We start from the raw sequence: 24,440 nt of genomic DNA on the forward strand, positions 1-24,440 counted from the left end.
CTATGTATTATAAGGATTTTATCACATATGTTTTAATGTGCTTCTGAGGTTGTTTGATAAACTCTTTCCTTTTTGGCTATAACCTGTATTTGGTTGACCAATTAAAAAAATGTTGTTGACTACTGGGGCAAAAGAAAGGGGGGTGGGGCAGAAACCAGGTGGGAGGAAGGATAGAACAAAATGTCTTGAAAAGGAGCCCTCCATGCTGCAACCTTTTGCTGCAGCTCCCACTTGGCATTGCAGGTACCCTCTTAACACACAGCAATATGACAAAATCAGCCTTGCTCCACATGCTGATGATATATAGATGACCTCTGCTAGGCAGGAGTGAGCGAAATTCCCCATTTGGGCATCTGTAGGTGCTCTCCCAGGGAAGCCAGTCCACCGGGACTGATGTTCAGGGATCCCCAGATCAACTTCCAAGGAACTCCAGGGCTCCCTGGAACACAGTTTGAAAACCACAGCCAAAGGCTTGGCAGGCCCTCTAGGCCTGCTGCCCATGTGTTTGTTACTTAATCATAGCTAGCTGGGAGGACTGGGAATCCCTGAGTTGGTAGTGACTCTGTCGCTGCTGCTCAGAAGGATGCCGGCTGATTGCTGCATCTGAAGGGAAATGCTAAATGAGTCACTTAAGTGCTTGCTTCCAGGCTCCGCTGAGGGACTCTTTCAGATTTCCACTGAGGATATGCTGTCATGTGCATCAGCTTGCAGGCTGAGTACCTCTCTCTCACACAAGCACAACCCCGTTGATCACACATCTCCTTGGCAGCGTCTGTCCTTGTAGGCATTTATTTCCCCTCTGGGCAAGCCTTCAATGGCCTTTTCATGCGATGGCAAAATCTAAAAGGCCAGCTCCTCCATCTCCCTGAAGTGGGGATCTCAGCCCTGCTTTAAGATCATCTGCTCCATCCTTGCCCTTGTTTTGCGCATCTCTTTACACCGTGACTTTTCCACAGATGGAGGCAGTAATGTTTCCGAATGCCGGGGGTGGTGGGGTGCTTTTGGACTCAGGCCCTGTTTGCAAGTTTCCGGTTATCTGGTTAGCCATGGTGATAACAGGATGTTGGATTAGATGAGCCATTGGCCTGATCCAGCAGGTTGTAAGAAAAACTGCTCCCTTATGGGATATTCCAGAGCCCATATAGCAGACTTCCTCAACCTCGGCCCTCCAAATGTTTTCAGGCTACAGTTCCCAGCATCCCTGACCACTGGTCCTGCTAGCTAGGGATCATGGGAGTTGTAGGCCAAAACCATCTGGAGGGCCGAGGTTGAGGAAGCCTGCCATATAGAGTCCTTAAGTGGGTTCCCTATTGGTAGGAGAAAACAGAGGCCAGCCAGGGTATATTGAGAAGCAAAGCGGCTAGTAAGCCTGATCTTTATTAAAGGAACTGTTGATACAGGGTCCCCACTCACCACACGCAGGAGGGAGGAGAACCGTGAACAATGGTGCGCAAGCCCATATATAGACTTTTGAAATTGCCCACCCTGTAGTCCAAGACCACCTCCCAAAACATCATACATACATCACAGAAGGAGGTGGTCTACAGCAGAAATCCTGCCAGCCAGGATACCTATTCATGGTTACTGATTGCATTACCTGGGCAGTCTGGCCATTCTTTTGTGATGGTTAATTTTTTAGTTCCTGAATCCAGGTCACAGGCTCACCCTATTTATACACAAATACGCCCTTAAGACAGGATTTGCAAGCAAAAAGACAAGGGGAAGGCTTTCCCCATTTGCCTCCCTTATTGCAGAGGAATATTTGAAGTCATTGGGAGAGTAAAAATGGCTTCAGGATTGCTCTCCCATACTATTTCAGGCACATGGTTCCTATATTTAGATATGTGTGTATTTATGAATATTTATTCTGTATTTGAGGCCTTAAAATTATTACATGTTCTTACGGCTTCCTGGGTAAAGGGAGTCAATTGCGGGTAGACGAGAGAACTAAATGTGCCCAACAAATTGGGAAAGTAAGAGAATTCTTTGGCATGGAACAGAGATAGGGACACTGTGGCCTTGCAGAATCTGACTCCCATCCACCCCAGCCAGCAGGGGACAATAGGAGCTGTAATCCAGCAAGGGTGAAGGGCTACAAGTTAGCCATCCCTGTTTCAGAATCTCAAGATTAGAAGGCTGGGATTCCACCCCCTCACTTCTGATTTTGACACAGAGATGGCAGAATTATGCCCTGGCTACAAGTTGTTTACCTTTCAATAAGGCCTGGAGACATATTCTTGTATCCAGCAAAGCCTGGAAAGTCCAGAGTTTGGTGGGAGCCAATTCAGGCAAATGCAAACAATATGAAACAGGCTGCAGAAGGGACTTTACAGACTTAGGTTTCGCTTTCCCTTAGCAACGTCAGATGACCCATGACTCATCTCACAACAGCCCCCTGAGAGGGGAGCACACCCTCAAGAGGTTTTCCCTCCACCAATGGGATTGGGCAGTTGAAGTTCCTCTTTCCCCCCCCCCTTTTTTTTTTTTTTGCTGTCCCCTCCCCTGCTTTGCCTGCCCTCTTTGAAAACCTCCAGAAAAGAAAAGGAATTGAGAAAGAGAGAAGCAAGCAGAGCAGCTGGGAAGACACAAATCAGGTAAGGCACAACTTTTTGGGACCTCTAGAGGGGCATTTTTTAGGTAGGCTTTCAGATCATCGCTGTTTTGCTATTTTGTGGGTGCAGTTCGGTCCTCTCCTGGCAAATTCATCTTGTGCAGCTGAAATGAATTTGGTGCTCTTGTGCAGCAAATACACTCCCCCCCCCGCCAGAAAAAAGAGGACTCTTCTCCTGTATGAACTCTATAAGAAATTGTGCGGGGGGGGGGGGAGTGTGAGGCAACCATTGCTATACAGGATATATAACCTTCACGCAAACAAATCAGAATGAATGCTCAAAGAACGGGTTGTTTGGAAGCAACCTTTGGCGAAAGCTCAGGGCCCAGACCAGTTTTCTGTCAGAATGGTCCCATCCCTGACTTTTATTTGACACACCTACCCCTCATCAGGGACACGGGTGGTGCTGTGGGTTAAGCCACAGAGCCTAGGACTTGCCAACCAGAAGGTTGGCGGTTCGAATCCCCACGACGGGGTGAGCTCCTGTTTCTCGGTCCCTGCTCCTGCCAACCTAGCAGTTCGAAAGCATGTCAAAGTGCAAGTAGATAAATAGGTACTGCTCCGGTGGGAAGGTAAACGGCATTTCCGAGCGCTGCTCTGGTTCACCAGAAGCGGCTTAGTCATGCTGGCCACATGACCCGGAAGCTGTACGCCGGCTTCCTCGGCCAATAAAGCGAGATGCGCGCCGCAACCTCAGAGTCGGCCACGACAGGACCTAATGGTCAGGGGTCCCTTTACCTTTACCCCTCACCAAGCACTGCTTGTCATAAATAGTACCTGGATAGCTCAGTCAGTAGAGCATGAGACTCTTAATTTCTGGGTCATCCCATATTGTGAAAAAGGTTCCTGCCTTGCTCAGGTTTGAACTATATGACCCTCTTGGTCCCTTCCAATTCAATGATTAACACAGGGCAAATAGCACCAGGGACAGGCTGGTTTTTCAAGAGATAAATGTCACAGGCCCTCAATCCTAATGGGAAACAGGCTCCATATTAGGCACCCAGGCTGTTTTTCTCTCTAAAATGAAAGTGGCCTGGTGAACATACCTCATTTGTAGCTTGACCATTAGGATTTTGCAACAAAAACAATACCATATATATGGGTGTTCCATGTCCCACTGCTGTTGTGAATGGTGATTATTTTACATGCATTTTATTTATATTTTGATAAATATGATGTCAATAGGTTTTTAACTTTTGATTTTATTGCTATTTTAATGATTTTTGTATTCTGGAAGTTTTTGTTGATTAGTATATAAATCTTGTGAGACAAATACATTTCAGGTTTTTTAAAAATAAATACTTTATTAGAAAAGAAAGAAGAAATTACACACAAAACAAACTTAAAGAACCAGACATATTTACCATAAGAAATGTTATCTAATGAAAACCTTAGATATATTGAAATATAATAAGAACATAGGAAGAATCCTGCTGGGTCAGGCCAAAGGCCACTCTAGTCATAGAATATATAGAACTGTAGCATTGAAAGGGACCCTGAGTGCCATCTAGTCCAACCCCCTGCAATGCAGAAATCTCAACTAAAGTATCCATGACAGAAGGCCATCCAAGCCTCCTCTAAGAAAGGAGACTCCACAACCTCCTGAGGGGGACCGTTCCAGTGTCAAAGAGCTCGTACTGTCAGAAAATACTTCCTAATGTTTAGTTGAAATCTCCTTTCTTGTAATTTGAATCCACTGGTTTGAGTCCGACCCTTCAGATCAGGAGAAAACAAGTTTGTTCCATCCTCCATATGGCAGCTGTTAAGTTATTTGAAGATAGCTATCAGATCTCCTCTCAGTCTCCTCTTTTCCAGGCTAGACATACCCAGCTCTTTCAACCGTTCCTCATAAGGTTTGGTTTCCAGACCCTTGATCATCTTGTTGCCCTCCTCTGCACACGTTCCAGCTTGTCAACACCCTTCTTAAATTGTGGTGCCCAGAACAGGACACCATATTCCAGATGTGGTCTGACCAAGGCAGAACAGAGTGCAAAATAGTCTCTCATCCAAGGCAGAATAGTCCAGCATCCTCTTCTCACAGTGGCCCACCAAATGCCAACAGGAAGCCCACAAGCATAAAGATCTCTTTTAAATCCTACATTGATATTTTAGCATAGAAGCGGGCAAAAAAGAAACACGAGGCAATTTTCTTGAGGTGAACTGAAGTCCACAAAAACTTTATAAATGCATTTTGTTTATTAGAGGCTACGTGACATGTGTGTTGTTTTTCAGGGCTGTGCATGTAAGTGGCCTTTCCCTTTCTCCAGCATGGCACTTTGGCTTTGGCCTCTCCTGATTTTCCTGAGGGCAGAAGATGCAGGAGCCCAGGATCCAGTCAGCTTCAAGGCCTGTAAGAGGGACCCTGGCGAGAAAGTGCTGGAGGTGCTGCCAGGGGGTGGCTGGGACAACTTGCGCAACATAGAGATGGGAATGGTGATGAGTCTCAACTACTCCCAGTGCCGGACCACAGAAGATGGCGAATACCTCATTCCCAACGATGTCTTTGTGCTGCCCCTCAAGAAGAGCACGGTGGAACTGCACTCTGAGATCATTCAGGACTGGCAAAACTACACGGATGCCTTTGCCCAGTCTGTCAACACTGACATTTCCTTCCTTCCGGTGCTTAATGGAAAGTTCTCGGATGGCTCCCAGGAGACCAAGGTGCACAACGTCTATGACGAGACAGTCACCACACGGGTGCAGGCCCGGTACCATATCTACTCCGTCAAAGCTCTCCCGTCCATGGCTTTCCACAAGGAGTTTCGCCGTCAGCTTGTGAACATAGGCAACCACCTAGAGAACAAGCAGAGACGGTCTGCCGAGTACCTCGCAGAGCTGCTGGTGCTCAACTACGGCACACACGTCCTCACAGGTTTGGAAGCTGGAGCCAGCCTGATACAGGAGGACCAGGTGAAGCGCAAATTTCTGTTGGAAAAGGCCTCGGAGAAAGCAGGCATCACTGCCTCAGCATCAGTGACTTTTTTCAGCAAGGTGAACGTGGGAATGGGCTTCTCCTCACAGGTCTGGGATAATCTGACTAAGAGCTACATTGACAACACGGTGGATTCCAAGATGGAGGGCTGGGGCAGTGTGCCCTTCTACCCTGGCATCACCCTCCAGAAGTGGCAGGAAGGCATCCCTAACAGCTTAGTGGCTATAGGCAAGTCTGGGAGGCCTCTGCCATTCTTCATCACTCCCGAAGCTTTGCCGGAACTGCCCGAGCCTACCGTTCGGCGCGTGGCCACTGTGGTGGAAAAGGCCATCCTCCTCTACTATGCTGTCAACACCCACCCAGGCTGTCTCAAGCCCGAGTCCAGTAACTTCAACTTCCAGGCCAACGTAGACGACGGGTCATGCCAAAACCCCAACACAAACTTCACCTTTGGGGGAGTCTTCCAGGAATGCCAAGGTGTGTCTGGCAGGGATGCCGAGGAGCTCTGCCAGGCCTACCGGGTAAAGAACCCGCTGACAGGCAGCTCTTCTTGCCCAGCTAACTTCTCTGCTGCCCTTCTGCATGGCGAGCAACGCACCGCCAGCAAGCCCAAGACGGAGTGCCACCAGCAGTGCCACACCTGCTACCTTTTCTTCTCCTGCTGCGATACCGTTTGCGGCATCCGCTACTATCCCAGCACGGTGAAGTTTAACGCCTACTGGTGTGCTGCCACGGGGCCCGTCCCCCAAAACTCAGGTTTTCTCTTTGGAGGACTGTACACTACTGGGAACGAGAACCCGGTTACCAAGACCCGTGCCTGCCCGGCCTACTTCTTCCCCCTGGTGCTGTTTGATAATCTGAAGGTGTGTGTCAGCAGTGACTATGAGATGGGATCTCGGTTTGCGGTGCCCTTTGGGGGCTTCTTTAGCTGCCAGTCTGGCAATCCTTTGGCTGGATTACTGAAGGGGCAGAGCCCTGGGGTCCTCCAGGATTTTTTCTACCAGGACTCCCCTACCAAATACCCCATGAAATGCCCAGCTGGGCATAGCCAACACAAGGCCTACTTGAGTGATGGCTGCCAAATCCTCTATTGCTTGCAGGCCGGGACCCTTTTTGCCCAGCAGCTAGCCCCCCTCAAGCTCCCACCCTTCTTGCGTTCTCCCTCCACGAATTCCAGCCTTCCCGACACCATCCTGGTGCAGTCTGACGGGAGCCAAGCCTGGGTGAAAACACATGACAGCGGGAGCTGGAGGCTGGCCAATGCCACTGATAAGAAAGAGATAGCTCTGCTTTTGGACGGGCAGGATCATTCCAAACTCTCAGGGGGCTCCATCGCTGTAATCACAATAACAGTCATTGCTGCTTTGGCCATTACCATGGCTATCGCAGTTTACAAAATCCGGCATTTTAAAAGCAGAGGATACCAGGAGCTGTCAAATGAACGTCTAGTACAGGATGAAGTAAACTACGGAGCCACAGAAACTACTCCAGATCTCAGTGCTGCCTGAGGCAGCTTTTTACCTGGGCTCCAGAAATAAGACACACGCTTTCATTGGGGAGTAGGTGCAAAGGTAACAGGGGCAGAATCATGACTGGTGGGTGAAAGCAAGCATTAGCATGGATGTGGAGCCCTCATCCTACAATAAACACCTACCTGAAAGCACATTGCTTTGTGTGGATTGTAAAGATACATTTGATATTACAAAGAGCAGCAAGGGAACCTCTAAACATTGCTGGACTACCAACTTCCATCAGAGCCAGGCAGCAGGACCAATGGGCAAACCGGGTGGAAAAGAAGAGAAAAAACACCAAACAGGGACGTCACAGGCTCTGCCATCCCTCTGTGAAGAATGGGCAAGGCAAAGCCCTGAGCAGAAACAACATTATAAGGGCCTTGTCAGGTCACTGAGCCTTTTATATATCAGGTTGTTTGATTGTGCTTATGCTGCTTCACTCTCTGGTTGATGTGGGGGTTTTATACTGGATTTGTTCATATACCGTATTTTTCGCTCTATGTATTTTTTGCTCTATAACACGCACCCGACCATAACACGCACGTAGTATTTAAAGGAGGAAAATCCGTAGGCATGCCACCCGTAGGCATTTCCTCCATAACACGCACAGACATTTCCCCTTACTTTCTAGGAGGAAAAAAGTGAGTGTTATGGTGCAAAAAATACGGTAATTCTATAGCGCTTTGCGTCAGTTTTTAAACCAAGCAGTTCATCGTCTCCTAGTACTCTGTTATGAAGTAATGCAACAAATGCACACAAAGCACCCCTCGGGCAGCCACCCAAAGCTGCTTTTCCTAATGAAATACATTCCAAGGTTTTTAAAAAAGACTTTTACAACTTGTGTGACTGCTTGTTTTATTAGCGTATTCCTATCTTTGTGCTAATTCCTGGTGTTGGGAGGAGGGGGCTATTGATTTGGAAGAGGAGATTGCATTGCTCAACACCCCTGCTTGTTCCAGATGGGCAATCCTATATCATGGCAAAAAGCAGTGTTTTGTGGCGCCTTAAAGACTAACAGATTTATCACAGCTTAAGCATTTTTGTTGCCTAAAGCCCACTTCATCAGATACATCTGCATTCTAATCCATGAAAAATTATTCCACAATAAACCCATTTGGGCTGAATCCAATGCAGCTGTTCCACTTGCGCAATGGACCTTCCCACTCCTCTTCATGGGCGTAGCCGGGATTTTTGTTGGGGGGTGCTGGAGATTCTTAGGGGGGACAGGACTTTCGTTAGGTGGGGAGAACCGAAGTGATTGGTCAGTTGCTTAAGTATTTCTATTGTTTTACTTGACCGGGGGGGGGGGGGAGCAGCTGCCCCCCAGCCCCCCCCCGGCTATGCTCATGCTCCTCTTTAGTCTCCTGCAGCCTTACTCTCCTTGCTGAAATTAATTATTGGGAGCTTCAAGGCAAATATGCTGGAGTGCATTATAGAATACCCCTCCGCAAGGAGCTGGACTTTCAGGAGTCATTACTTCTATATCCAACCCTTATCCAAGGAATTCAGGTAAGCAAACATGGTGTCATCGCTTATCCTCACGACACCTCATTTGGTAGATTAGACTGAGAGAACAGCCCTCTTTCGTAGTTCTTCTCCTTCCCCCCCCCCCCCAATCACCACACGAGCCAGACAACAGCAATGAGTGTATTAACCCTGCTTGCTCTGTCATGTCATCCATGTCCCCTCTTCCACCCCACCCCACCCCTGGGCCTGGGAGGGGGACTTCTACAAAGGGGATCCTATTGAAAGAGCCAGGGTAGTGTATTGCTTAACATATTGGACTATGACCTGGGTTCGAATCCCCACTCAGCCATGAAGCTTGCTGGGCTACCTTGGGCCAAGTCACTGCCTCTCAGCCTAACCTGCCTCGCAAGGTTGTTGTACCGATAAAGTGGAGAGGGGAGAATCACGTACATCACCTTCAGTTCATTGGAGGAAAAGGTAGTATGTAAATTCAATCGGTGAATTAAATACTGTACCTGTGTCATCAAATCATACGACTCCCTGTGCAATGGAAAATCCTGATCTTTCAGGGTTCTCAATTACACGGCGACCTTAACAGAGGTAGAGAAGTGCCCCTCACTCGGAGAGGTTTCCATTCCAACACGTGGATGGAGGCCAATGGCTGCCTCTTGCCTGCTCTGCCTTTCACTGCAGGAGGCTGAAGGCCAAGACCACCCACTAAATTCTATAGCCCAGCAGAGATTTCAACACAGGTATTGCTGGTGCTGTCCAATAGCCTGCCCACTGCATCGCACCCTCTCCTCTGAGAATATTTTGGAGCAACCAAAAAAAGAGTCCGAGGCTACAATCCTATGCATACACACCTGGGAGTAAAATGCATCGAACCCAGTGGGACTTGTATCTGAATAAATATGGCATCACAGCAGGAACACAGAAAGCTGCCTCATAGGGAGCCAGATCATTGGCCCATCTCGGTGTCGCCTACACTGACTGACAATGGCTGTCCAGAATTTTCAGTGCGCTCTCAGCATACCTGTCAATGTTTCCCTTTTTTAAAGGGAAATTCCCTTATTCCGAATAGGATTCCTCGCAAGAAAAGGGGAAAGTTGACAGCTATGGCTCTCAGTTGCCCCTGAAGGTGCCAGGGATGGAACCAGGGACCTTCTTCTTCATGCAAAACCTCAGCTACTGCGCTGCAGCCCTTTCTCCTGCCTCGGGATTGGGCTGGAAATCGTACTTGTACAGACAGGCTTGCAGTTTCGTACACTGCCAAGAATAAACCTGTGCCTGTCCTACTCAGACTGCAGAGTAAGGATGCATGAGCTGCCCTCCCATCCTATTAGAGGATAGGAAGATTGCACAACGGTGGAGCAGACAATGTACAGGCACATGACCCTTTTGGCGAGTCAGCACACGCCGAGTCACTCCTCGTGGCAGCTGCTCTTGCTCCAGATGAAGCAGCTGCTCGCCGCCTTCACCAGGAGCCAAAGTCACGGGTGGGCGGGGCTTCCGATGGGAACTTTGCAGAATTCAGTTCAAGACACATTTGTTTGCAATCTGATCTTCCTGTGTCGCGCTGCCAAGCACTGCATCATGGACAAAACCGCAGTGCCCCCTCCTTTTCTCTCCCCACCCTGGAATCTACACTCTTTGGGGGCAGAGATGTGTCTTTTTTTGCCCATATAACTCCGTTAAGCACCATCCACACTACAGACACTAACTAAATAATAATCTCTCTTGTTCTTATTGAGTTAATACCCAAGATCAAAAAGGGGCCACGTGATTGTGCCCCAGTGTGTATTAGAAAACCACTGTGAACTCAGCCAGCCTTCACTTGATGTGCTGGGCACCTTCCTGGAGAATTGTCTGAAATAAATACTTATGCCTCATATTTTTTAAAGTGTTTTCCCAAAGGGCAGATCCACATTATTCACCACGTATTTAAAGCACATTACTCCTTCCCAGCACCTGCAAATCCTGTGAACTGTAGTTTAAGGGTGCTGGGAATTGTAGTTCTGTGAGGGGTAAAATACAGGTCCCAGGATCCTTGAGGGGGGAAGAACCATGTACAGCCATACCTTGGAAGTCGAATGGAATCCATTCTGGAAGTCCTTTCGACTTCCAAAACATTCAAAAACCAACTTGTGGCTTCTGATTCCTGCAGCCAATCAGGAGCTGCGGAAGCCCCGTCGGACGTTCGGGTTCCAAAAGAACGTTCGCAAACTGAAACAATCACTTCCAGGTTTGCGGCCTTCCGGAGCCAAAATGTCCAAGTTCCAGGGCATTTGGGATCCAAGATACAACTGTACAGCGGTACCTCTGGTTGCAAACGGGATCCGTTCCAGAGGCCGGTTCGCAACCTGAAAAGGGTTGCGATTCGCCACTTCTGCGCATGCGCATGATGTCATTTTGCCCATCTGCGCATGCACGAGTGGCGAAACCTGGAAGTAACCCTTTCCGGTACTTCCGGGTCGCCACAGGACGCAACCTGAAAACATGCAACCTGAAGCAAACATAACATGAGGTATGACTGTACTTTAAATGAGCACTGAAAGTGTACAGTGGTACCTTGGGTTAAGCACTTAATTCGTTCCGGAGGTCCGTTCTTAACCTGAAGCACCACTTTAGCTAATGGGGCCTCCCGCTGCCGCTGCACCACCAGAACACGATTTCTGTTCTCATCCTGAAGCAAAGTTCTTAACCCGAGGTACTGTTTCTGGGTTAGCAGAGTCTGCAACCTGAAGCGTATGTAACCTGAAACTTATGTAACCAGAGGTACCACTGTATATTATTTACACTCAAAGTACTTTAGGGGGAATGGCCAGAGCCCATTTTATAGAAACACAGGACAACACAAAACATCAGAATACACCTTGACAACAATATGAGAGTTTCCCATTAAACATTGAGCAAACCGCCAGGCATGACAACTGCAGGAAAAGGGACAAGTATGGAAGGAATGTAGTGTAAAACATTTTAACTCCACAGTGGTCCTTTTTCCAAATTCTACATGAAGACCAGAAGCAAAACCATGCTTAACTGCTCTCCCTAATGGGGGCTTTGGTGCCCAAGACTGGTCTGCTAGTTTCGATACCTCTGTGGGCACCTAGGTTTGCCTATTCATAAAATGGGGAGTTGGTGACTAAATTGGTAATCTGTAATCAACCATCAAAAAGAAAAAATAACCTATTTCTTGTACATCAGACAAGAGAGCTGTGTCTCACTTAATGGTTGTGTTAAGAACATGACGCAAGATGAGCCAGCAGGATGAGGCCAATGGTCTAGCTTCCTGTCCTCACAGCACCTGTGGGAAGAAGTCTGCAAGCGGGACATGAGCACAGCAGCTCTCGGTCTACCTGTGATTTCCCGCAACTGCTACCCAAAGGGATGTGCTGTTTGGCCAGACAGGCACCAGCGCCATCAGAGGGAGCAATGAAAGGCAACTGAGAGTCATGTTTTGAAGGTCATCCTGTAAGAAGGATTCAAGCACCAAGATGAATAGAAAAGAGCCAGTTTAATTAAGTCAGACTCTTACCATGGGAACATTCCCAAGCTAATCAGGTCTGAACTAATGCTATGTTATTTTCGAAAATTGCCAAGTTCACCAATGGGAGATTTCTTTCATTGGTTTACCGCAAGTCTCAGGAAAAGCTTCATTGAACACTTGGTTCAGCCTCAGTGTTTATTTCCGCTCAGTTTCAAATCAGTCATGGGTTTCATACTCTGGTTACTAAAGAGAGAGGGAGGGAGATGGAAGGAGACAGTGTCACTTACAGCGTGACCAGGAGTCAATACATAAACCACAGGCTCTCAAGTTGCGCTGTGCATTGTCGGCTCTGACTCAAGGGGCTGGTTTTGAGGCATTATGCTGCCCCACAGAAAGTTGACTGGAGAAAAGTTCACAGTATACGGCAGGTTGTTGTCGTCCCCCCCCCCCATACTTCCCTGAACTCCTAACCCCTAAGAACAGGGGTCAGCAAACTTTTTCAGCAGGGGGCCGATCCACTGTCCCTCAGACCTTGTAGGGGGCCAGACTATTTTTTTTGGGGGGGGGGGAATTAACAAATTCCTATGCCCCACAAAAAGCACACATTCTACTCATGTAAAAACACCATGAAAGCGCCACAAATAACCCAGAGATGCATTTTAAATAAAAAGACACATTTTACTCATGTAAAAACACACTGATTCCCAGACCATCTGCAGGCCAGATTTAGACGACGATTAGGCCGGATCCAGCCCCTGGGCCTTAGTTTGCCTACCCATGTCTAAGAACAATGACAGGGTGCAGCTTTAACACATTTCTTCCTCCTCCTTTCACTTGTACAATGCATGTGCCCCACAGCAAGATGTTATAAATACTCACCCTTCACATTTTATTCCCACACCTCCACGGTGTGGATCCACTGATGGTCACTGCCTTGAGCCGTCAGTTTTCAGAATGGAAAGGTGGTGAAAATCTCATAGGGAAATGGTGATTTGGTTTATTATTACTACAGCTCAAGGTGGTGTAATGCTTCTCCCCCTCTTCATTTTATCATCGCAGTCATCACAGCTACTTGGAGATTTCAAAGCTGCTCTCCCAAGACCTAGTATGACACTAAGAAGTGTTTTGGAGTGTATTATCACCGTCATTAATATACAGTGGTCCCTTGGCTCTCAAACTTAATCCGCTCTGGAAGTCCATTCCAAAACCAAAGCATTCCAAACCAAGGCGTGCTTTCCCATAGAAAGTAAAGCAAAATGGATGAATCCATTCCAGGCTTTTAAAAACAACCCCTAAAACAGCAATTTAACATGAATTTTACTATCTAATGAGACCATTGATCCATAAAATGAAAGCAATAAGCAATGTACTGCAGTCACACAATCAATCAATCAATCAATCAATCAATCAATCAGTAGCTGAACTGGGTTCCACACAGTCACAAAAACGAAACAAAAAAGCTGCAAAAACAAAAACACAAAATAAATAGCAAAAACATATAGACCTCAGCGTGGCACTCAAAACAGAAGTGTGACACTCAAATCAGAAGCGTAACACTAAAAACAGAGCACATTCAGCTTCCAAAGAAGTTCGCAAACCAGAATACTTACTTCTGGGTTGCAGTGTTTGGGTTCCAAGTTGTTTGAGTACCAAGGCGTTTGAGAACCAAGGTACCACTGTACTGTTATTCATCCACAGGGTTTAGCTTCCAGTTGACTCCCCTTATTTAGCCAACAACAACCGGAAGGAATAACTTGTACTGCAAGCTCTCAGCCCTAAATCTACCTGCCCAGCCTCCCAAAAGAATGCCCACATGAGAAACTGCACTATAGGACATGGGATCTTCTCTTCTCTTCCATCCTATGACTCACTATGAGGGCAACCAAGCTGATTCAGAAATGTTGATAATTGGGAGCAGGAGCTGTGACTGGAGATAAAATCCTGAGCAATGAGATTCCTTGGTTATGCTTCGGATTGGAACAAAGCACCTAGGAAACACTGGCCCAAAGTGCTGCTGTTTTATGATGGGCAAAATTCCACAGGCAGAAGAGGCTAATTTGTGCATTTTCCTATAGCTGCACTCTGCTGGCAGCAAGAAGACCGGCTCCACTAATTTCTCGACTCAACGCCCACAGAAGATTCATCCTGAAATAGTGGCACAACTTTAAAATGCAGACTATTTGAATAATCACCCCAAATACAAAGAGCAAGACCAGAACAATATCCTGTTAAAAAATAAATCAACTTTATTTAATCAAATTATTTTAACACACTTTGGTGCAATCAATAATTAGGGCTCTCACACAATTAAACAAATCTTTAATCACATCAGTTTGGCGAGTAATCCATTAATTGGTTAAATTTACAAATGGGTAGCATATAGTAAGCATACTTTGTTTACAGATTAGGGTAGGGAGCCTGTGGCTTTCCAAATGTGCTGAACTACAACTCCCATTCTCCCTGACCATTGGCCATGCTGGCTGGGGCTGATGGGAGATGGAGTCAAAAATCATCTGGAGAGCTGCAGCTTCCCCCATCCACCTTTTAGATGATGCATGTGCTTTAGACACCATGTTCTTAGGAGACGCAGTCTCTCCAATGAGGGAGAGATGAGGAGGGAAATGCTTCTCCTAAGACTGCACTTGCCATCTGCAGTTTTTCTAATTACCTACATTCAGTGGCGTAGCGTGGGTTGTCAGCACCCAGGGCAAGGCAAGTAATTTGCGCCCCCTAATCCGTGGATTTGCGCCCCCTAATCCGTGGATTTGTGCCCCCTAATCCGTGGATTTGTGCCCCCTAATCCGTGGATTTGTGCCCCCTAATCCGTGGATTTGCGCCCCCTAACCCTAACCCCCAGATGTTGCGCCCGGTGCGGCCGGCCCCCCCTGCACCCCCCACGCTACGCCACTGCCTATATTAAAATGTATGCTCTATAAAATCTGCCCAAGTAACTGCGGGGCATGTTTAGTTGATCAAAATTTTCAACCAATTACATATTGGAACCCTTTTAATAATGTTATATTCTTTTTCTAGATGCAGAAAGCCTTCTTGCAACAAGTGAGATCACAACTGGGAAGCCACTGTGATATTTTCACTCTGCTTCCAAGTTAGAAAACTCAAAATTTTATTATGGGAGGCATTTCTTCAAAACTCACAATATAAAATAAGGAAGCACCTCCGATAATTATAGATTTCATACATTTCTAAAGGTATTTTTTTAAAAAAACTTGCTAGAAGAAACATTTCACATTTTAAAATATAGCATAAATATAAATATTCAAGTTAGAAACAGCACAATAGATAAAGGTGACCTTTAGTGGGAAATTGAATTGTGCCTTTCATATATATTTCGCTAATTTCCTCTTTCCATGCAATCCCTGCCAGATCTGATCCAGAGGCTGGGGGGACTCTCTAGAACAGCACGGGAACTTGCACTGGGGAATAGGGAAATTCACAAAAATCACTCCCCTTGCTAGATCAAGTCACTTTTAGGAACAGAAAGTGCCCATCCATTCATACGTAGAATGCGAAGTCTGAATCCTAGTCAATGAAAGAGCACTATTTTCTCTCTATATAAAATAGGTCATAGCCTTCAGAGGAGCTCCTTCAAAATATGGATTATGGAAATATGAATTGGTCTAACCCAGCCTTCTGCAGGCTGCTGCCCTCCAGATGTTTGTGATGGGACTCCTGTTCTCATCATTCCCTGCTATCATTGCCAAGCCAATGGTCAGGGATGCTGGCGGCTAAATCTTGGCAACATCTGGAGGACATCATATAGGGGAAGGCTAGTCTAACCTCTCCAAGCATTACCTGCCCTTTGACATGCACTCCCCATGTGTGAAAAGCAGCAGAAGCAAAACACCCCACCCAACACACCTTCAAAGGAAAGATAAGGGGGCATTTGCCACAAGTGCTGAATTTTACACAGAATCTGGAATTAGACTTTGGGAATTTTAACTTTATTCAGCGGAAGTCGTATTTGGGAAAGAAAAAAAGCCCAACTTTATTCAGCAGAAGTAGACAGGGTTTTTTAAAGTCCAGTATTCAGAGAATGAAGGGACGTGGGTGGCGCTGTGGGTTAAACCACAGAGCCTAGGACTTGCCGATCAGAAGGTCGGCGGTTCAAATCCCTGCAAACGGGGTGAGCTCCCGTTACTCGGTCCCTGCCAACCTAGCCAGTTCGAAAGCACGTCAAAGTGCAAGTAGATAAATAGGTACCACTCCAGCGGGAAGGTAAACAGCGTTTCCGTGCGTGGCTCTGGTTCGCCAGAAGCAGCTTAGTCAAGCTGGCTACATGACCTGGAAGCTGTACGTGGGCTCCCTCGGCCAATAAAGCGAGATGAGCGCCGCAACCCCAGAGTCGGTCACGACTGGACCTAATGGTCAGGGGTCCCTTTACCTTTACCTTTATTCAGAGAATGAGCTTCTGTGTGACCTGGCTCTCCTTCATAACCTTCCCAGCCCAATCCTGAGTATGTTTAAACAGAAGTAAATCCTACTGATTTCAATGGTGATCATTCCCTAGAAAGAATGCAAAGGACTCTAGTCACGTTCCCCTTCCCACAGACATTCTGTTGCTCTTCCCCTTATTTGTCTCTTTCCTTCTGTCACCAAAGTACTCCAGATGCAACAAAAGACTCCTATCAGTTAAGCTGGTTAAATATATGAGTTGTATCTATGAGTGGCAGTCAATGACAGTCTCACTTGGAGTAGACTCACTGAAGTTAAGAGACACGGCCAACTTAGGTTCATTAATTTAAATGGATCTACTCTAAATAGGACTTACAATCCTGCATCTTTTTAGTCAGAGAGCAAAATTTGGATTAATTTGGTGCAGAATCCCAGGACGCTAGTGCAAGCCATGTAATGCAGACCCTCTCCATCACCAAACCGGTTTTAATTTGAGAGATGGATTGAAAAACCCGCCCCTTTACCATCTCCTTTGTGCAGTAAACGAACACTCTGTTCTTTTATAATTGCCCTAGATCATTTGGCAGAAACTCTTCCCCACCAATTAAAAGAGTCTTCGACCCAAACAACTCATTCTAGTCACTTTTAGTTTCGTTCTTCTGAATTAGGCACACTGGACCAAATATTTAACATTTCCTGTTGGGATTTTTTGACACTCTGAAGTCTCCCCACCCCCTTTCTCTCTCTCACACACACACATTTAGAGAAGTCACCCTAAGGGTTAATTCATTCATGCCAGTTGCTCCAAGAACATAGAACCAATGCAGATTAAAAAGTAAACCCCGCCTCTCCTTTAGCTCATTTTAAATAGCAGTCGGCATAGATTAAAGGATCCACATGAATGATTAGCCAATCTGTACACATTTATATATTAAATCCATTTTTAAAAAAGAGATTTTGCACCTTCCCCAGAGAAAAAACAGCAGTTCATTTAAGTGGCTAGCTCCACAATCCTATCCATGTTTACTCAGAAATAATTCCTATGGAGTTCAGTAGGATTTGCTCCTAAATATTGCAGCCACATAGCTCATTGCCAAGCTGTGCATTTCCAAATTTACTGAGAAGTAAAGCTTAATATGTTCAACATCGCTTACTCCTCTGTCTACTGAGGATTGCAGCCTTATGTAATAAACCTAACCAGTTAGTTTAGCAAAAACAAAATGCCAACTGCTTTGGTTTGAAAGCAGCCATTTCCAGAAAATACTAATCTGCTTTTGTATACAGTCTTTCAATGTCATGGTTAAATATAGTTTCAGTGTCAGTGAGCCTAGAACTATTAAATGGGCCCCTTTCCTGCGTAAATGAAGCACTTGCCCCAGCGCAAAACATTAGCAAAGCAGGTTCAGTGCAGGAGTTTTCTGGCGCACAAGCAGCATTCTCTGTCGACAGCCAGCCTTCCATGGGAAGCAACAGGGTCTTCTGGAGCCTGCTGTGAGACTTTTCAAAGAATGCACCAGGGGCACAGGCAATTTTAGAACCCTATTCAGACACAAAAACACCACTTCCATAATATCCTCTCACTGAAGTGAATGAATTAGCAATGAATTTGCATTAGTTTGCCTGGCACTTAAAAAAAAAAAAGCAGCTTGCAGGAGCTCTTATCCCTCCATCCTGTTCCAGTTCATAAGCAGAACGAAGCATTCCTGGAAAGTGGATTATACAACTTCTTCTGGTAATGGTAAAACTGAGAACTTGAAAGGGGTGGCTTTAATTCCTTCCATTTGTTGGACATCATGTTTTCATCTTTATTTACTCCAAGTGGCGGAGCTTTGTCGGATCTCCAGGCCAACAAATATTCCTTCCCCAACTGTTAGCCTTTGTGTATCCAGGGCTGGAGGGAGGAATCTGCAGAAGCCAGCTTCCAAAGTAGACTTAACCTGATCTGATCCAGGCAGATCATGACCTGGGTCTGATTGTGATCCACTTTAGAACCCCCAGGGTGAACTGGGACAAACTGGACATCAAAGGGTCCATACAACCCTACATGTACGGTGTCCCTCCCCTGAATGGAAGAATCTTTATACCAGGGGAGGATTCTGTGAGCTGAAAGGGGGTGGGGAGCTAATTTTGCAAATTCACTTTTTCTACTGTAGTCTCCAGTGCTACCTTATCACACTTTTCTAAAAGGTCCACTCCTCTTGAGCAGATCTGGGGGCAACGTAAGGCTGCAGAGGGACACCACTGACTACAGCCAAATAGATGCCTGTGACAAGTTGTGAGTTCCCAGATCTGAGCAGGGCTTTATTATGTACCATGGCATAGAATCACAGAATTGTAGAATTGAAAGGAACCACGAGGGTCATCTAGTCCAACCCCCCTGCAATGCTTCATTGGATCCAGCTTACATAATCACTTTAGTTGAATTTGCCCAAGGGAAATTCAGCAGAGGTGGATTCAGATGACTTACTGTCAAGGCAAACTCAAGTAAAGGTTTTCTCCCCCTCCCATCGCGTGGAAGTCAAAAGGGATTTTGATGAGAACTTCAAAGAAACAGTAACAGCAAATAAGACTGCAGGGTTGAGAACGTGGTGGGAAGGGGAAAGAGGAGAGGCTGAAATCTCTGGTTCATCCTGTATCCCTGCTGGCTGACCTTCCCCAGATTAAATTCCGAGGTTTCTCTAAAGCTACAGATACTGCAACCCACCCTGAATCCTCGGAACAAAGGGCGTGCAAGTCAACCACAACTGGCATGTGGTGTTTGAAGTCTCCACGTCAAAGGTTGTGTGAATCCACACCAAAATTAATGTTGGTATGCGGCTTGAATTTGAGGATTTCTCAAAAGGAAATAAATACTAACATCTGAAAAGCGCTAGTCACTCCTACTCTCTCACCAGAGGGCTCACTCTGACCATACTGTATCAATCCAATACACCACAGCTGAGAGGGAAGTACGGCCTTTGGAAAGGAAAGACCCTCGACAGAGAAGAGCAGCCTCATTTCTTCTGGGCTTGAGCTAGGCGGCGACTTGAACGTGGGATGGCGCCTGTCTGAACAGACTTGGAGATATGGTGCAGGTCCCGGACAGACCGGACAGTCCATTGGGCAAGCTCCTGCAGTACTTTCATGCCCCTCATTTTCTTCTCAAATGAGCTCTTTCCACCAGCATCTCTGGCACTTCCCAACTCTTTGGCTGGTACATTGTGCTCCAGCATCGCCATCAGTTCCTCCAGTTGGTAAGCGAGACCCGAGACCTGGAGCACAACAGACTGGATAGACTCATGGAAAGCTGTGTCGTCTGGGCTCAAGTTGGACCTCTGCTCTTCCAGGATTTCATCCAGTAATATCTGAAATGCCCAGTAAGCTTTCAGGTTGTCTGCTAGCCGCTCCGCATCTGAAATCTCGCTCCACTGTTCAGTGCCAGCTGTTGGCACGCCATCAATCGAGTCCAGGTTGAAGTTTTTGTCCAGCCCTTGTTTCTCAACCTAGAAGGAAAGAAATCAGAAAGGGAGCAAGTAGGTGGGGAAAATAAAAAGGTTTTCAGAAATTCTGCCCATATTTTTCTCGAGGCAATCGTTACAACACAACTGTTCACCCTGGCATTCCCCTGATCTGGACTTGCGATTTTATTGCTTTATCAAGATTTTAGGTATTTTAATGGTTATGCTATTTAATTGCTTGTCTTGTTGTATATTTTAATTCAGGACGTTTTAGAGTTATTGTGCACTGTATTTTAACTACAGATTGACTTTATAATTGCAAACCGCTTAGGCAATTTTGGCATGTAATCAGTATATAACTTAATAACTAATAATTACAGTATACAGTGTGGAAAGTCTGCGGAGGTGTGTAAACCTCATTCAGATATGGATTCCAAAGGTACTCCAAGAAGAGGATGTTATACATGTAGTTCCACAAGATGGTGCTATATTATAGGAACCGAGCGGTTCCTATCCTGTTATTTCCACCCCTACCCTGCCCCAGGACAGGTCTGCTACAAAATAATTAAATTAAGCCCCTGGTTTGAACTCTGCCTTGACTTCTGATAGGGATGGAAAACCTACTTCCTACCATGACAAGACTGCTCCAAAATATTCCTTCTGGGACAATTGCTTTGATGGACCACTAAGGTTTGGCAATGGAAACGAGTCCCACACCCCTTCCATCTTGTCTTCCTTATTTTTCTTTGACCCCCAATATGTGCCTTAAAATTACTGCATGAGTTATCTGGAGCTATTTGTTCTGCCCTTGCTGTAACAAAGCGCCAGCCGAGTTGTGGGTGGATGGTTCTGCCTGTGGGCAGGGAGTGGACTCGGGAAGATATACGGCCCTTTCTAATTACTTGATTCTGTGCCGCAGTGATTCATTTCCCCCTTCATTGTTAAATATATAAAACTACGAAGACTGCTTTCAAAGGGAGTGGAGTGAGGAGGAGCTGACCGGTGCCTTCCCATCAAGATTAGATGCCCTCTGCAGGGCTGGATTTACCGAAACACCAGGTAGAGATTAGGGGCTTAACAGTTTCAACTGGAATAAAATTAAATAACCTGATGCACAGAAGGCTCTAACTAAGCCCTGATTAGGAAAAACTACCACTTATCTATCATTATGAATCTCACTAGAAATCCAAATTAAAGGCACCCCATACTGGGAGCATTAAGATGCCTTATCTGGTAAAAATGGTCTAATTTGTGAGAGAAAAAAAGAGCACAAAGCCCATTATGCTTTCTCAAGGGAAAGGCTCCCCTGTCTCCACACTCAGCTAAGCAACACACCTGATCAGTGCAAAAGCATCACTTTTTCCTTACAGGGGAACGACAAACATTTTGCTCCCACAGAAAGCTCAACGAAGTTTGAGATCAACAGGGTTCTTTTTCCCTCTGAAATGAAGCCCTGCTTTCAAAATTCAAAGAAAACAGGTGGCCAGAGCTTTTGAGGCTAAGCAAATAAGACATGCGAGCCGCAGAGAGTGGGAAGAAGAGTTTCCAAGAAAAGACTCACGTAGGACTCCAGGAGGCTACTGACTTCTGAGCGCATCTTCCTCAGCAGATGAACGGTGCGGCGGCAGAGGTCGCGGTGCTGGGACATCCCAGGGAGCCGCTCTGATGAAGCCATCGCCCGGTTCGGCTGCCCCAGAAGGGACAGCGAGAGCCAAGGCACAGCTCACATAAGGCTGGGTGTCCACAGAATCCCTTGCTCAGCTCATGCATTCCAGAGGCCAATAGAGAATTCTCCACTTGTTGCATAGCCTGCCCGCTCTCCCGCCCTCTTCCATCCCCCGCGGCCTAGGGAGAAACTGCAAATTCCTGGCAGCAGAGCTTAACTCTCTGAGAGCAGCACAGACATTTCACACACACCCCCAGTTAAGAACCTCCAACCCACTCAGTACAAGATGTTGAGACCAGAGTTGTCTATTCCCTTTTCTGAGGCTTGCTTGTGCCCTCCCCCTTCCTTGCATTATTTTTTACTGCTTTTATTTTGATTTGCCCGTGCCGGCTCAATGACCTACTAATCCCTGTAAATTCGATGCCACAAAGCCTAACCATCCGTGATAAAAGGCACAAAAGGAAGCCAGTAGCCCTACTGACAGCACCTTTAGCTGGATACTTTCTGCGAATGCCAATGAACCATTCCCTCAGGCATTATTACCTTGTGTGGTTCTCAATTTTCACCTCCAGCAACTGTCTTCCTTCTACATCTTGTTAAAAGCCCAAATGGAACCAGCAACACAGCAAAGAGTTGTTTTGCATTTGCTTCATTCCCAACATCAAACATTCCCATTTATCGCTATGCATTTGGACTGGGCTTGTAATGTGAATCCTTTCAGCAAGGCCTAGTCCAATTGGTGCTGCAGATAATGGGGTTTTTATTGGATTGTTAAAATGGAAAATTTAATAAATATTTTTTTTAAAAATTGGTGCTGCAGGGTTGGTTGTATACTCCAGCTCGTTTCTTTGCTCAGAACTGTATTTTTATTTTAAAAACCCCCAAAACAACCCGCCATCACCTGACTGACTCAGCTAGGTACATATTTGCCTGGATATGCAACACATTTCCCTGTTAGCTCTACACTTAATGCTGGAGAAGACTGCTAGCACAGTGTGCCTTATCTTTTGAGAACAAGCTATTGATCCACGTTCCTCTCTTGGTTCTTTCTGCATGGTGCTCCCTACTTTATACAAGGACATGTGCAAACTGCTTCAGTAATGCACGCTGTTCACATCATCCATGAAAGGGTGTGAGTCAGCATTACACCGGCATTGAAAGCACAGACATGGTCTGCCCCTCTGCACATTTACTCCTTCACCGGGGTGGGGTGGGGGTGGGAATTAAGCATTTCCTCTGATCCACTGCAAATTGTCCCCCTTCCTTGTTTTGCAGCAGAAAAGTCGCCATCAGGCTAACATCACACAACGCTGTATGGGAATATGTCATGTGGCTCCAAACAGGCAAACATTCAGTGAAGGTTGCATGCCTTCTTGTTTGTCTTTAGGCTTTATGATATGACAAAGTCAACTGAATCCTTAGTAGAAACAGAGCTACAAGGTACCCCCAGTTCAAACTGCATGGAGGCAGGAAATTCTCAACTTCAGACATCTACCTAAATTGTCTGTAAAAAATAAATCTAACCATCTGTCACACAGCATTTTGACAACTTGAGTCTCTGCAAAGCCAGTTTAACTCCTTTCAAAGGTATGGGGACAGCCCCCCCCCCAATCTGAGATTCATAGACACTTGGAACTTCATCCACAAATTCAGTGGGAATTACAGTACCTCCATTCTCATTACTTCCACCACTTTCAGCACCGATTGACAAAAGGGGGTCCAGCTAAAATTCCTATGTGGTTCTAATGGTATTTCTCAGTTCATTGTTTTAGGAAGAGTTTGAATGTTCTTTTTTCTCTTTTTAAATCTGTTTAGCAGCTTGCTTTGGGGCCTGGCAGGATGCTTCCCTTCTGTGCCTTTATATACACACACACTATCTCAGATGGCATACAGTTGGTACAATGTATTACAACTGTTTGTTGTTAATACTAGTGATATACAAACAGTAGCAATTCCAAAGTGAAGAAGTCACCAATCAGTATTATGCTGCCTAAGGAACTTGGCTTGAAATGATTACAGCCCTCTCGTTTGACATTTACTTCTAGCCCACTCCTCTCCTGTGAAACTTTCCTAAAGACACTATATATCCTAATCTGGTTTTATCTACCCCATACAACAGGGCTTGCTTCTGTTCAGCGACCTAACCTGCTTAGCACTTGCCTGATAATGCAAATGAGGCCAATAACTTTTTTCCTTCATCAGTCTGTTGCATCCCACACAATTGCTTCCAGAAAATCTTGAAATGGGTGCTAATTAATTCATTTTTCTGTTTTCTATTAAGGGTGACCCACCCACAGACTTATACTTTACTGTGGAAGTAAACAGTAAGGTCTCCCAGACAGAATTGTTACACTTTAAATGAACCATAGCTATTCTTCCAGTATCTTTTCAGTGTAAATAATGTAAGGTTATATCTAACGAAGTAGTGCCATTAGCACAAAGACTGCTGGCTGTGTAACAGAAATTACCGTACCCCCTCTCTCTCCATGCCCCCCTGTGGTCTGCAGATCTCCCAAGTAGATTTGGGGAGGGCACATGAGGGAAGGTTTCACTGCACAACCAGAAATCCTTGAGCTAACTGAATTACTTCATTGGATTCTGCCCATAATCTCTCAGGAATGTGAATGAATCAACCATTTAGGTAGAACCCAACCACATAGATTGGCGTGCGTCCCTTCAGTTGGAAACAATCTGGCACCAGGTGGTGTAATTCATATCAAAATTGCTTCATTCGTAGACATTTCAGTGGCATGGGATTGCTCCTGCACTGATGCAGGTGCATGGAAAACCGCCTCCTTTGTCTTCTCCATATAGACAGCATGCAATGAGACATGAAATATTTTATTTTTCCCCTTTAAGTATTTATTTTGGTTATGGCTTACCCATCTTAAACACAAGAGATGAAAAACAGTA

General features: G+C 45.9%; 2 protein-coding genes across 2 annotated transcripts; one reads left to right on the plus strand and one right to left on the minus strand.

Moving 5' to 3' along the window:
- Window positions 1–2,156: 2,156 nt before the first annotated feature.
- Window positions 2,157–7,898, plus strand: LOC310704839 (macrophage-expressed gene 1 protein-like). Its single transcript, XM_083498809.1, has 2 exons — window positions 2,157–2,594; window positions 4,844–7,898. Exon 2 carries the CDS (start codon window positions 4,880–4,882, stop codon window positions 7,049–7,051), a length of 2,172 nt encoding a protein of 723 aa, XP_083354935.1. The 5' UTR covers window positions 2,157–2,594; window positions 4,844–4,879; the 3' UTR covers window positions 7,052–7,898.
- A 6,336-nt stretch (window positions 7,899–14,234) lies between these two features.
- Window positions 14,235–24,324, minus strand: CNTF (ciliary neurotrophic factor). The gene is made up of 4 exons (XM_083498982.1): window positions 21,423–24,324; window positions 17,501–19,906; window positions 14,920–17,437; window positions 14,235–14,679 (listed from the first exon to the last, which is right to left on the minus strand). Exons 1-2 carry the CDS (start codon window positions 21,534–21,536, stop codon window positions 19,418–19,420), a joined length of 603 nt encoding a protein of 200 aa, XP_083355108.1. The 5' UTR covers window positions 21,537–24,324; the 3' UTR covers window positions 14,235–14,679; window positions 14,920–17,437; window positions 17,501–19,417.
- Between the last annotated feature and the right edge of the window lie 116 nt (window positions 24,325–24,440).

This window comes from Podarcis liolepis, assembly GCF_965112155.1.
Source record: "Podarcis liolepis genome assembly, chromosome: 1".
Taxonomy (NCBI): Eukaryota; Metazoa; Chordata; class Lepidosauria; order Squamata; family Lacertidae; genus Podarcis; species Podarcis liolepis.